We start from the raw sequence: 13,760 nt of genomic DNA, 5'->3' as shown, positions 1-13,760 counted from the left end.
AGGAAGCCAGCACATTTCACATTTCCATTATGATACATGTTGTCAGATCTTCCCACTGCAATTTATACTCGCCTAAAGCTACCGCTCCTTATTAAATCTACTGTCTGCTCTAGCCTTGCATATGTGTGTATGAATGTGTTTTCTAGACATCCCCTATGCCGCAATTACTTCTCTATCTCCACGTTGTTAGTAGTCCACTTCACATCCTTTACAAGGCTCCATGTGTGTTTCGTGTGTGTAGGTAGGAGGTCGCAGGTTGGTGTGGCTGAGTATTTGACAGATCTGTTGCAGATGAGGTGTGTTTATTGGTTTATGTCGACATAGCAACCCCTCTATCACCTGCCGGGCATCAACGCACACTCCTGAATCACTATGATTCACTGGCTGATGCTAAAAAGATTACAAATGCGTGTGTGTGTGTGTGTGTGTGTATGCGTGTGTGTATCATTAGGTGTGCAGGTGTGTGCCTGCAGGTGGGAGCATGCACATTCTCCCAGCAACAATGCTAAAGAGGAGGTATTCGAAATGACAATCTGTGTGTAAGTGGATATGTGGATGTGTGTTTATCTTCAAAGATCACCGAGCATTGAATAAGATACAATCATGCCCAGTGTGTGTCAGCGCCTACTAAAACAGACACATCCAAACATGCCGGCCTGGGACTGAGTCCAACTGTGAGTGTGAGTGTGTGTGAATGTGTGTGTGTTTCACCTGCTGTAGCATAAGAGCCTGCTGTTGCTGCAGTAGGGCCTGGAGCTGAGGGGGAGACAGGATCTGTTGCATCTGCTGAGGAGTGATCATCTGTGGACTCATCATAGCCATGGACACTGGCACCTGGAGAAAGCACAGGGACACACATACATTTAATTTTTTTTTTTAAAAAAAGCACTTATATACTAGCTTGCAAAAGTAGGACAACTCAATCAATGGGTTAAGCTTTGTGTGAAAAAGCCCAGCCAGCACAGCGACCTTTAAGCATGACTGTGCCTGCAACTGAATGCTCAACTCAAAACAAACAATCTCAATGGAGGTTGTGCAGTATGCTGGTATGGACAGGTAAAGTTAGAGAGGTGTGTTGTCTTTCATTCTCTGTTGTCAGTCAGCGCTGAGAAAAGCTGGCAACATCAGACAAAGATAAATAGTCAGATACACCATGATACTGATACATACGTATTGTTGACACTTTCCTGGTGTTGTCAAAAAAAAAAAGGCAATTTATGTGACAACAGGCAGAGATACATGGACAGATATGCAATCGCCCTATAAAACATAAAATCTTATCTACTTCCATAAACACATGATTAGGACAGCCTCCGATTTTTTTTCCACACAGTCAAGCCTAGCTAAGAAGAAAGGAACAACAAAGTGGCTATCTGATGAGATGTCTATCTCATCAGATAGGACCGTAGGCAGGCAAAGGCAGAGATAGAGAGAAAGAGAGAGAGGGAGTGAGAGGACTAAGAGAGGAACGTGGTAATTCTTACAGATGTGTTGTGCAAGCACTCAATGCACATGCATTGTACACAATGATGGGCAGATATGCTAATCTGATTACAAACACTGTAAAGCTGAAGACAAACTAACCACAAAAAAACAGAAACTGAGACACAATGTGCGCACATAAAAGCAGACACAATATATGAAAAACCACACAAAGTCTGCTGACGGAGTTCTTTTGTATTTATTAACTAAATTAAGATTTGAGACAACAATGAAAGGGATAAAGACACAGAGCAGTTGAGGCACTGAGAGATATTTACAGAGAGACGGGGAGTGAGATTGAATCCGAGAGCTGATATTTTCTCTCTGTTTACAGGCTGATGGATGACTAGCTCTTCCTTCACTGCCACACATTAATAAACTATACTGCTTTTTCAACACAAATAATCCTGTCTGTTAAGAAGTGGTGGCTGATTTACAGAGAAATAGTGAGTTACCGCCTCTAAAATTGGCCATTTATCTATATTCACTCGGTGGTGAAATATCAATCTTTCCCATGGTCAGACTGCGTGCGTCTGTGTGTGGGCTTGTGTGTGTGGGTGTGCAAAAGTGCCAGCGTGTGTGTAGCTCTCTTCAGAGCAGTCTATCTACTCACCACCTGAGGGGATGGCAGGTAGGGAGGGTGATGGGAGAGGGAATTGCGCGGTAGAGAGCAAGAGAGGGGACGAGCTGTCACTGGTAAATTAAATCTCTAAAGAGCTGATTTGACTTTGTAAACAAGCTCGGCCATAAATACTAACACCCTCTTTCCCACCTGGCCTCTCTCTCCCCCTCCCTCCCTCTCTCCCTCCCTCCCTCTATCCTTCCCTCCATCCTTCTGTCTCTTTTCCTCTCTATGTGTCTGTCATTGGTCCCAGACTCTGTCTATGTCTTTATCAATCCAGACTTCCCTAACTAAACGCACTCCCAGCCACACATAACAGTGAAGGGGTGGAAAGGAGGAGGTTTGAGAGCGCAGGGCAGATGTGGGCTAGGAAGTAGAAGAGGAGTGCGTTAGGGGATGTAGATGAATGAGCTGTAGCACATGAGTGTGTGTTTTAGCTGAGGGAGAGGGAGGAGAAGAAGAAGAAAAGACAGTCAGAGTGGGGTGAGATAGGGGAAGGGTGATGTTGTGGCACTTGGTAAAGGAACAGGCAGAGGGGATGGGAGGGAGGTGGAAAGGGTTGTGAGTAAGGTGGGGGTGGTGATGGGTGCGCTTGGCGTCATGCCAGCTTGCCCCCGCCGCCGGGCCTTGTCAGTCTAAGCTGCCAAATGAAAAGCTGTAATTAATTGCTCTTGTGCATCCCATTCTTCCTCCCTGACAACTCATACATTCTATTTTATACACACCACCATTGACATTTTCAAGTCACGGCTGTAATAATTATTGGAGTTATAGCACCTTTCTGTGTGTTGGCTGACGCCAGAACTAAATGCACGTGTGTGTGTGTAAGTGCTGATATACTGTACTGTATGTGTGTGTGCATGTGAATATACATGGAAGTGTGCGTGCGTGAACGTGCCTGCACGCATGTGTTTAAGGCTGAATGCGTGTGTGTGGCAGACTGAATGCTGAGTAGTTAAGGTTTGACGCCATTAATTGCCCCTATAATCTAATATCACAAAGCGTGGTGATTATGGGGCATGCGTTGCCACCGCCATACGACACCGCCAGCCTGAGAGCGCCCGCCACAAAACAAAAGCCTCGCCATTAGCGATTTGACGGGCCAGGACAAAAGCGCCTCACAATGCGGAATTATATTTTCATTCGGCTTTGTCTCTCCCGGTGAATGATTTCTCCCCTTTCATTGGACTGTGAATAGGGAGAGTCTGAAAAGCCGGGCGATTTGAAGTCAGGCATTTATTAAATGCATTTAATTTTTTCCGCTGTCGTCCCTTTTTTTTCATGTTGCATGTTAATTTAAAAGAGAGAGATGCGTGGTAGATTAGTGTGAGAGAGGTGAGGCTGGGGGAGTGAGCGGAGGGGCGAGCGGAGAGAGGGGAGAAGGAAGGATACCATCCACACAGTAGAAGAAAGGAAAGAAGGATGGAAGGAAATGAGAGAAGAAGGAAGGAAATCACGGTTAAAAAAAAGAAATGTGTGAAGAGTCTCACAGAGAGAGAAAGGAACCCTGTCCAGCAGGTTTTTGGATGGAGAAAGTGTGGCCTACGGCTTGAGGCGATGGTTGCAACAGCAAAACACAAACATGAATGTGGGTGAACAATCATGCAATGCTATACAGTACAGTAGGTTTTAAAGTGTGAAAGTTGAACCACTAATAATAGTAACATTTCAAAATCTAAGATGTTGCTCCAATCATTAAGATTCAAGAATCAGTCATACGTGCACGCACACACACACACACACACACACACACATACACTGCTGTGGGGTCGGTGGCTGACAGAGGTCAAACCCTGCCATGGAGTGAGGGAGCTGGGGGAGGAAGGGATGGAGGGAGGAGAGGAGAAGCGAGAGACAGCCCTGTCGTTTACAGAGAGTGGAGGAGTAATTAGAGGGGTTGTTTGAAGAGGGAGTTTAACTGATTAACAAAGGAAGAGAGGGAGCGAGGGAGCGCCAGAAAGATGGGAAGGAGAAGGAGGAGAAAGGCATGGGGTCCCAGAGGAGTAAAGAGAGAGAAAGAGGGGGGATGTAACTTGCATCTCAATGAGGCTCCATCCCTCTCTCCTCTCCTCCCTTGATGACTTTTCATTCTAACGAGGAGGAAAGCCCCACTTTCCATTTCAGATGAAACCTCAGGAAGCGAGGAAGGAGGGCTATCTGATATTAAACCAGCGTGTAGCCGAGGGAATAAGCCCGGTGCAGCTCGGCACCGTGTTTCTATAGAGACAGGCTGGTTTAAATGACTGCATCATCTCTAATTTAGGAATGAACTTTGTATTTCACACCTTCACCTTCCTTGTAATTGAGGTCTCTTATTATAAAAGTACACCATCCTCAACCATCACATCAGATGCTTTTTTAATATATGCTGGTACATGCCAAATGATCACATTTAAAATAAATAAAGATGCTCTAAAGAATGTTTTGTCCTCTCCTGTTTGGTGGTAATTTTTAATGCAAATTAAAAAAAAAAAAAAAAATCAGAGAAACACACAGATCTCAACACTCCCTTGAGCTTCACAAGCTGATAAATGTACTGCTACTGAGTTATTCACTCCATGCTGGCTCCAAAATGTGCGACCAGTACATGTAAGTGTGTAAGTGTGTATATGTGTGTGTGTGTGTATGTGTGTGTGATGTCAGTGAGTGGTGAGAAGAAAGGAGGCTATAATCAGAATCTAAACAGGCTCTCAGTCTAAATGATGCGGGCCCTGCCTCTGGGTCTATGGGGACACACGGGAGAGAGGGATAATTGAAAAAATGACAAGGAGAAAGCAGGAGGAAGAGAGAGGCTGACACAGACCTCCTCCCCTCCTCCTCTTCCTCCTCCTCCTCACCCCCCTCTCCTGGTAGGAGCAAACCCCAGCGCTGTTTATCCTTGTCACTGAGCATTACCACCTCACCCTGGACAGGACGCCTGCCTCTCTGTCTTTCTTCTTGTCTTACACACATGCACACACACACACCTAGATGTGCTTACAAACCTTTGAACCTTTGAATCTTTTGTTCATTCCATATAATATCTTGCCATAATGGTTTTGTTGGCATCTTTATTAAAAAGTATCAAGAATATTACAGCTTATTGCAAAGACTTAGATCCTTCAAGGGTGTTACTATTGCCACAGACCACTGATCTCTCCTCTAATTGGACAGTGGCAAAAGTTTGGCATGGTTAAAACGTAGAAACTGCATGGCTTTCCTTTGCGGCTGTAGCTGCCAGCAGGCAGGGGGGTAATTGAGAGCCTCCCATTGAAATACAATCCTCACTGTGCTGCTTCTTAGTGTGTAAAGGCTTTAACGGTGTGTGGTGAACTCTCCTGCTTCTTGCTGGTTCAGGATTTGTTTATTCGCCAGCTATCATCACTATCGCTCCTTCCCTCTTTCAATCCCTCCAGGTAAACAGCCTGTCTATGCTCATCATGCCAAGAAATGAGAGGAGGGCATAATGGAGGTGGGGGTGGTGGTGGCGGGGAGAGAGCAAGAGGGCAACAGCGAGAGACAGAGGAATGAAGGAGAAAAGCATTTGAGTGAAAAAGAGAAATTGAAGGAGTGCCTACTGTGCTGAGAGCGTTGTTTGGAGCTCAGGGCCAGGCCTCCACTGGAGGTAAAAGGGCTCCATTGTGTGTGGTGAGTACCCCTCCTCCAGCTAATCTGCCGCAGGGCCAGGGGCCACATTACTCTAGGGGGAACTGATGAGCGAAGCCAGGTGGGGCTAGGGATATTCTGAGCATCTTACCGCCTCAGACGTCAAATTCCCCCCCATTCCCTGAAGTTTTAGTCAGGGAGGTGACTTTTTCCTGAGTAATATGAGTAATGTCTATATCTATGAACAATATGTGTTGGTATGCACCAAAAATAGGTGCATGTGAAAGAAGAAGTTCATTGAAACTTTGTGTGTATGTCTCTGTCTATCACTTATTGCCTTCAAGCAACTACAGTATGTGTTGCATGCCAATATAGCTAACAATAATTCTGTATTGCCAAATTTTGTGATTCAAATTTTTCAGATAAACTAAAGGATTAAATGTTTCTTTATGGGTTTACATTTTTGAGATCCACGGTTTTCACAGGACAGTGTATGACAGATGATATGATATTTCTATTACAGCTGAATTGGATTTATTCTTTCCCTTTTTTGCAATGCCATTTCTGTGTGAGAGAAATTCACAAACCAAATTCCTATAATATTATCTGATAAAATAACTAATACACAGTTGTTTTTTTTATTTGGATTAAGGCTTAAGTGTATTTAATCCTATAAATAATATTGCTTCTGGTGACTTTATTACATTGTTTGCGAAGTTGCTCAAAGCTGGCAGGCGTATAATATAAGCGATAAGGTAGTTTTCACATATTCATATCAAATATGATACATCTGGCTTTATTCAACACGGTCAGGTGTAAAAGTTTGTCTTTTGGCAGGTTTCTAGGAGCAAACTGAATTGGAGATAAGGGCCAAGCTGAGCACAAAGGGGCTGAGATGAAGGTTGGAGGACGGTTGACTGGTTGTGTGGAAACATGCATGCAAGAATGGGTGAATAGATGGAATGATAGAGGAGTGAGGAAAGTGGAGCCCACGGAGGGACCACGGGCTGCTGAGAACCGTGAGTTGGGGTCTCTACTGACCATGCACACATAAACACACACTCATACACATACAGTACGCATGTGGACGCGCATAACACACAGCTCTCCCTGACAGGGGCCAGACAAAATGAAAAAAAAAAGAGAGAAACTTCAGAGAGGACAGTGAAAGACCAGCAAGTTCAAGTGGAAAATCCTCCCCCTCCTCCCCCTTCTCCTCCCTTCTTCTCCCCCTGTCCGCCGCCTCCCTCTATCTAACGCCCCAGTGCTTCAGAATAAAAATGACAACACATTTCCAGCAACACACACGCAGACACACACACACTGAGGGCACTTCATTGGGAAGTGAGAGAGGCCGTTATCGACCATATTTCATTACTGATTTCACTCATGTTTCAAATCACAAAATAAGAGTTTCACACTTCAGTGACCAGACCCAAACCCTCCTCTCCATCCTTCCCTCCGTTTGTCCACCCCTCTGCCCAGAGCCAAACCCATTCCACTGGCTGCTCAACCTCTTCCCATACACCCTTCACAAACTGTCAGGACCCCATGCACCCCCAGCCCTTTTCCAACCCCCCCCCACCCCAACACACACACATACACACTAACCTACACACACAGTCCCAATTCCCTCCACATCAAATAAGAGAAACTGCCAACTAAGCACTTTCATTGAGTGGACAAAAGGAGTGCTTTGGGAAAAACACTTTGAAAGGAAATAAAAGAGAACGAGAGAAGGAACCGCTTCAGTACCGCAGACTCTGGGGGGCTAAACACTCATCTTTCCACATACTTTTGTTGATTAGTTAAAAGACTTTGAACCTTGCCTCAGAATCTCTATGTTTTGGAGTTTTTCACAAACCTATAGTGGTTCAGATGATGTAGCTGGGAAAGGCAGAAAACAATTGTGCAACATATAGCAAACGGGTGAAATAGGATTGATTAAAAGTGGTTTCATTGAAATAAAATCTCTGAAAGACTGACATGACTCAGTTTCCTCCTACCGTCTTTTCTGCGTGGCTCCCTCTCCAGCCTCCATCCCACTGTGCTGGTGCCAGCCCTCTCCAGAGAGCAGAGAGCCGAGCTAATTAACATATCTCTAATGAGTCTTTTCATTTTTTTCCTAATTAAATGAGCTCCTAAATAATACATGAAAACAGGACACCGCGCTATTCAATTACATACGTATGGGCCACAGCCAAGCACGTGCGTTAATCTGTATGTGTGCATGCCAAGTGGCAGTGTGTTAAGTGTGCCAGGCGTGTGTCTGCCAAGTGGGTGTATATGTGTCTGCTTGTGCCCACCCAGTGTATGAGCGCGTGCCAAGTGTGTCCATTGTAGAGAACGTGTGGCAGGTCATGGACCTGGCATGCTATGTATCATGCTGGGTAATCCGCCAATTGCCACTCTGTCTGCCAACTGTGTGCCCACCCATTCACTTGGTCGCACTTGTGCCACCACCAATTAAGGTGACTGTGGCACTTATGTCCAATAGCTAACACAAACACACACCTACACAGTGAGATTATCTAAAGGGCATCTTTAAAGTGTAATCTCTTATAGAAGAAGGGCCTATTTAATCTATATTTATTCAAGAAAGACTGCCTGAGCTTGCTCTTTTCCCACAATACCCTACTTCATAACAAATTCACACCTGAGAGATGCTTGGTTTAGCCACAGGTTTCTGCATGCTTTGCTTAAGGGCACCATAACAGTTGTTGCCAAATAAGTACATGGTTTACAAGATTTTGCATCTCTAACCTCTTTACTACCAATCCCCAATTAATCTAATTTTGTAATATTCCATGTCTTGAGTCAACTGAGTCAATCAGAAGTTTGGATGACAATGCCACTTTGTGCAAAAGGCAAGATATGGCTGACCAATATTATAAAAAAAACTACTTTATGCATTAGACTCATTACTACTAAAGTATGTGACAGAACGAGACCATAAGCATAACAATTTATGTGAGATACTGATTCAACATGGCTTTTTTCCCCCAATTTTCAGACACTTAGAGTGTCATTATCTGCAAACATGATTAAGTATTATTGATATTGGTGTAAAATAATGCATTTGTTTCTAATGTCAAATCAAAACATCTCTAGGATCTTGAATCATCAAACTCCTAAATAATCACTTGAAACTATTCTGATTATTGTGCTTTTCAGCAACTGTAGCTACAATTTGGTTGCAGACAATCAATTTTTTCTTGCAATTGCCTGTCTAGAGACTTGCGCTATTGTCGGGTTTCTCCTGAATGTGACACATGACAGCGTGACACGTATACACACACAGACACATGCACACACAGTGGATTGATACCATCTCACACAGCCAGCCAAACACAGAGACTATCTTTGAGCAACCAATCAAAAAGCAGATATAATCTCAGAGTTTCTTTTGCTCTCAGCTCAGATCCTCCCCTCTATTATAAATAAAGAAAAGAAGAGAAATATGATGGGGAAGGGGTGGAGGTGGGGGATGGGGGGGTGGGGGAGGGGGGCATGAGGGGGGCTTGTCAGCACAGACCAAGGCTTCTCCAGAGAAGTCAAGACACGAAAAGAAGTCTTCCCGCTCTCCCTGTCTGCCTCTGTCGTTCTCCCTCAGAGAGAAGGGAAAAATCTAATTATCGAGCTCTTAAAGATCTCATTATTGGCTGAGGCTCATTTGCATGTGTGAGAGCAGCCCAGCAGGAACCAACCTGAGGACGGCCATTTTGTGCCTGATGTGAGCCACTGTGTCACTGTACAGTCGCTTACCGCCACCTTAAGAAATGACCAGATGAAATGTCTGGCCTCACTCCCTCCGACAGATGACGGCTTTAATTACATCATTTCAAAATGTTCATAAGGCTGGAAATTACAGTAATTAAGAGATTTCTACCCCTTAGTAGCCAGGTTTGTTGTGAGGTCTAGTAAACAACTTCAGTACTGCTGCTATAAACACACACACACAAACAACAGTTGACCTACACTTTGTGCTTTGGTGTTTGTGCCTGCAGAGTCAGAAACAAAGGCAGACACACAAACACACACACGCATACACACAAGTAAATCCAAGTGTGTATGTTGGAAGGGTGTGTGGGGCCATGTGAACTGACAGCTCAGACAACAGAGATGTAGCGCGGATGCCCTGGAGAGGACAGAGAGGCTAGCTAGGCCAGGCACCAACAAACAAGACAAACAAGACAGAGATGGAGGGAGTAGAGGAGGGGTAGAGTGGGGTGTGTGTGTGTTTGTGTGTGTGTGAGAGAGAAAGAGAAAAAAAAGGGAAATCAGTAGAGGTTAATACTCATTAGAGATGAACGTATGAGGCGGGTCAACTGAACATGCAAATGACCCGCGTTTGACCCTGTTCATGCAAGACTGCTGTCACAGGTTGATCCCTCGTAAACATTCATAGCAACTCAACTGTTGTTCCTTACACTTCACTGCTAAACAAAAGATTTACATTATATTGCAACTTTCAATTTCACTTCCCTCTACATGTTTACTTCCCTACTCTCTCTTATGCTCTTTCAAAAATGTATCAGGAAGTGAACAGTTGTTTAAACATCAGTATGTCTTAAGATTTCCATTACTTATAGAAATACTTGTTCACAAGAACAGAATAGGGAAGTCTGAGTTGAAACATTTGAATTGACCACCAGTGCAGATTTAAAACCAGAGACAGAAAAGACACTTCTGCAGGTCTAAGGTTTTGCGTGAATGGCTGAACGACTGCAGCACATGTATGAATATCAATCCACCACTTAGTGTTGATTTACAGTATAAATACAATTTTAATCTTTACATTATTTTACAGTACAGATGTATTATGTATTATGATAAAAACAGTATTTGTTCTATTATTCTCGTACCCCTTAGAAGTCACCATGTAATTTCTCCAACTGCCAGTTTCTATCCAAAGTAAATAAAGCGATTCTGATTCCAATTCAGGTTTTGATTAAAGTGTAATCCTCAAGATCCACAGTTTTTACATTTTATTTCATTTTTGACATCTTCTGTAATAAGCAGTCATTAACACTGTGGCATTTTTACACTTCCCAGAGGTCACTTGGCAATTAAACTGCATGGCCAACACTGCAAAATCTTTTTCTTTGGAGTTTCCATTGATGACGTTTGAGTTTAATATGATTTTTTTTCTTTTTCTCTACTCTGTCAAGGAGGCCACTGCTGTTCATGCTAAGTACCCAGCTATCCATTTGTTTATTGCAAACAAACCCCTCTTGCTGTTGTTGGAAACATAAAAGGCAGTTTCTGCGCACCAAAGGGGTTTTCCTGGAGAAACACACGCAACACCAAATATTTATGATAACAAATGCAAATGCTTCCATGGATGAATTTGATGTTTTATTGTTAGCAGTTTAAATATGCATTTTAAATATTGAGGCATATCACAAAATTGCAAAAAGTTGCCTTTTATCTCTATATCCAGAACAGTATTTTCACCTTTAAATAAGATTTATTTAACAAACGATAAGTTTTTCATTTTTCCCACAAACACCTTATAGTGTTTCAAATAAATTTGAGCTTATCCTTCCCTCTGACTCACACACGTCTCTCTCTCTTTTCCTTTCACCGTTTCCCATACTTTGATGGGCTGGCTGTCAGTTTATCATGTGGCATGTTAATGGGAAGAGCAGTGCAATAGCCAGACTGCTTGCTGCTCTAGTGGACCCATGGCCCCTCTTTATTGATATGAGACGCAACTACAAATCACACTTCTGCATGCGCTCTGCATATCACATTATAGTAATAAACTGCCAAACATGATGCCATATGTGATATTTATCAACACACACTGAGAGTAATAATGTATGTGTGCTGTCAGTGTGTGTGTGTCCTCCTCAAGTGTCTTTCACTGGGGATCCTGCACTCCAGCTAACCCCACTCTCTCTGCTTACTGTGGAATTCAACTCTGAAAGCAGCTTGCTACCCAATCACTACAAAGACCTCATTCACACACACACTAACAATCACACACACATGCTTTCACAGAAAAAGAGAGAGAGAGAGAGAGAAAGAGAGAGAGACACACACACATGGACAGAAAGAGAGAGAAAAGTATGCGCCTATATCACACTGCGTAGTTGACGTGGCAGGTTGGTGAAGGCAAAGCTGCAGCAGCCAGGGGCTTAATAATATACAGATTCTGACAAAGCAACACTTGGGTTGTGCATCTGTTTGTGTGTGTGTGTGTGTGTGTGTGTGTGTGTCTGTGTGTGTGTGTGTGTGCGTGCTCTGACCTGCACAGGGCTCTGTTTGACCTCATTGCTGCCAGGGGAGTTGAGTCCAGAGGCCTGCTGGAGGAGGAACTGTCTGGCTGCCTGGAGCGCCTACGAGAGAGAAATAGAGATGATCAGATGTTCATCGTGCGCACATACAGACACGTAAACAGGACTCGTACCGGGGAATATTTTCAACATTAGAGTCTTAAAACCACCTAAGTCAAGTGTATTTTCAATTTCACGACAACGTACACCCATACGATCAAACTTTTTTCTTTTTCAATTTAGAAAAAAGAAACGCAAAAACACTTTTTCATACTGGCCACTCTCAGTGCCCTCTCACTTTGCCAAGCTGTCAGGTCTGATTTCCTCAACCTGAGACGTCCACCTGGCACATGTACAGCGTGCTTGAGTGTGTGTATCTTAGGTGTGTGTGTGTGTGCGCCTACGTGACTGAATTCATCCCGACTCATTCAAAACCTGCCTTAACTCCAAAATTCGGACCATCTCTTCTTTCCATTCTTTGTTTCTCTGCCCTCCCTGCTGCTTCACTCTCTCTTCCACACCCCCTTTCCTCCTCCCCTCTCTCTATCTTGCTCTTTTCCAAGGAAGGTGCAAAGTGGGTTTTCCACATCCTCTGAGGCAGAAGTGTGTCAGCATATCTTCATTTGTGTTGGTTGCACTGTGTTTATATGTGCCAGAGTGATGTAAGGAGCTATTTGCCCTGATGTGCCCTGAAGAGCTGTGACTAACCACCACCCACCTCTTCCCGTTTCTCCTCTTTCTGCCCTCCAGAGCTCTCCATTCATACCAGTAACACCATCTCCTTCCATCCATCTCCTCCCTTCACTCTGCACTTGAGTCTTACTGATTCATCCTTCCGGCACCGCTATCTAAAGCCATCCCTCCCGCTGTCTCTCCTTTTGCCACCTTCCATTTCTCCCATAATTACATTAAAAATAGTGTAAATGTCTTTCTTTCTGTCATTACATTCCCAACTTTTCTTTACTGCGTTGTTTGTTGCTGTGTTAAAGCTCGCTATCATCAAGACAAATCAGTCCCTGAGGCACGGGCATTTTTGTCGGAATGTCTGAACTGCGCTGAAAACAAAACAAGAAAACACCCATCTCAAAACACAAGAGCCGCCTTGAACTTACTGTAAGCGCACACTCACACTCACACACACAAGCACAACCTCATGACAGAGGGTTAGAGAGGGGAGACAGCAGGATGCACATTTGCTTCCTCTGACTCAAAGGGGAAAGGTTCCTCAGTAAATATTGATTTATGAAAGTCCGTGTGTGTGTGTGTGTGTGTGTGTGTGTGTGGGTGTGTGTCTGTAGTGTGTGTGTGTGTGTGTGTGTGCGTGTGTGTGGACACCACAAATTAACGGCCAGAATGAGGGATTTTCTTTACCATGGAAGCTCTTACTCAACCATGCAGAACCAGATATCTGCATCATTTCACAACTACAAAAAAAACCTGCGAAACAGTGCAGCACACACTTACTGCATATTGTCACATATTTAATGAATTGTCAAATTAGAAGCTCGGGTACATTAAGTAATGTTTAATTACAAAAACAGAGAGGGAGATTAGAGGGAGACAGAACGGGAGAGAGAAGTTCTCTGTGCAGCCAGAGTGATGAAAACCATCTGTATTGAGCACACTTGCTACTTTTGCTGAGACCACAATTAAAACACACACACACACACACACACACATGGACGTGGCTCTGGACGTGCCTATATACACACACACACACACATGAATTTTAACACTTTTAACAAAAATCTTGGGAACCCCCTCCCATTTACTGGTTTGACCTCAGCATT

The 13,760-nt window shown here is 43.8% G+C and overlaps 1 protein-coding gene across 4 annotated transcripts in view; it reads right to left on the bottom strand.

Annotated features, from left to right (window-relative positions):
* foxp4 (forkhead box P4) overlaps positions 1-13,760 on the bottom strand; it is a 90,183-nt gene that overhangs the window by 25,548 nt on the left and 50,875 nt on the right. For all 4 annotated transcript variants that reach the window (XM_044349855.1, XM_044349854.1, XM_044349852.1 and 1 more), the window contains exons 3-4: positions 11,944-12,033; positions 712-834 (exon numbers count right to left, since the gene is read on the bottom strand). In XM_044349855.1, coding sequence (XP_044205790.1) covers positions 712-834; positions 11,944-12,033 — 213 coding nt within the window. The remainder of the gene's footprint in view (positions 1-711; positions 835-11,943; positions 12,034-13,760) is intronic.

Source organism: Thunnus albacares, chromosome 4 (assembly GCF_914725855.1).
Source record: "Thunnus albacares chromosome 4, fThuAlb1.1, whole genome shotgun sequence".
Taxonomy (NCBI): domain Eukaryota; kingdom Metazoa; phylum Chordata; class Actinopteri; order Scombriformes; family Scombridae; genus Thunnus; species Thunnus albacares.
Note: the sequence above shows the minus strand (reverse complement) of the source record. Positions and strands in the feature narration are given on the sequence as shown.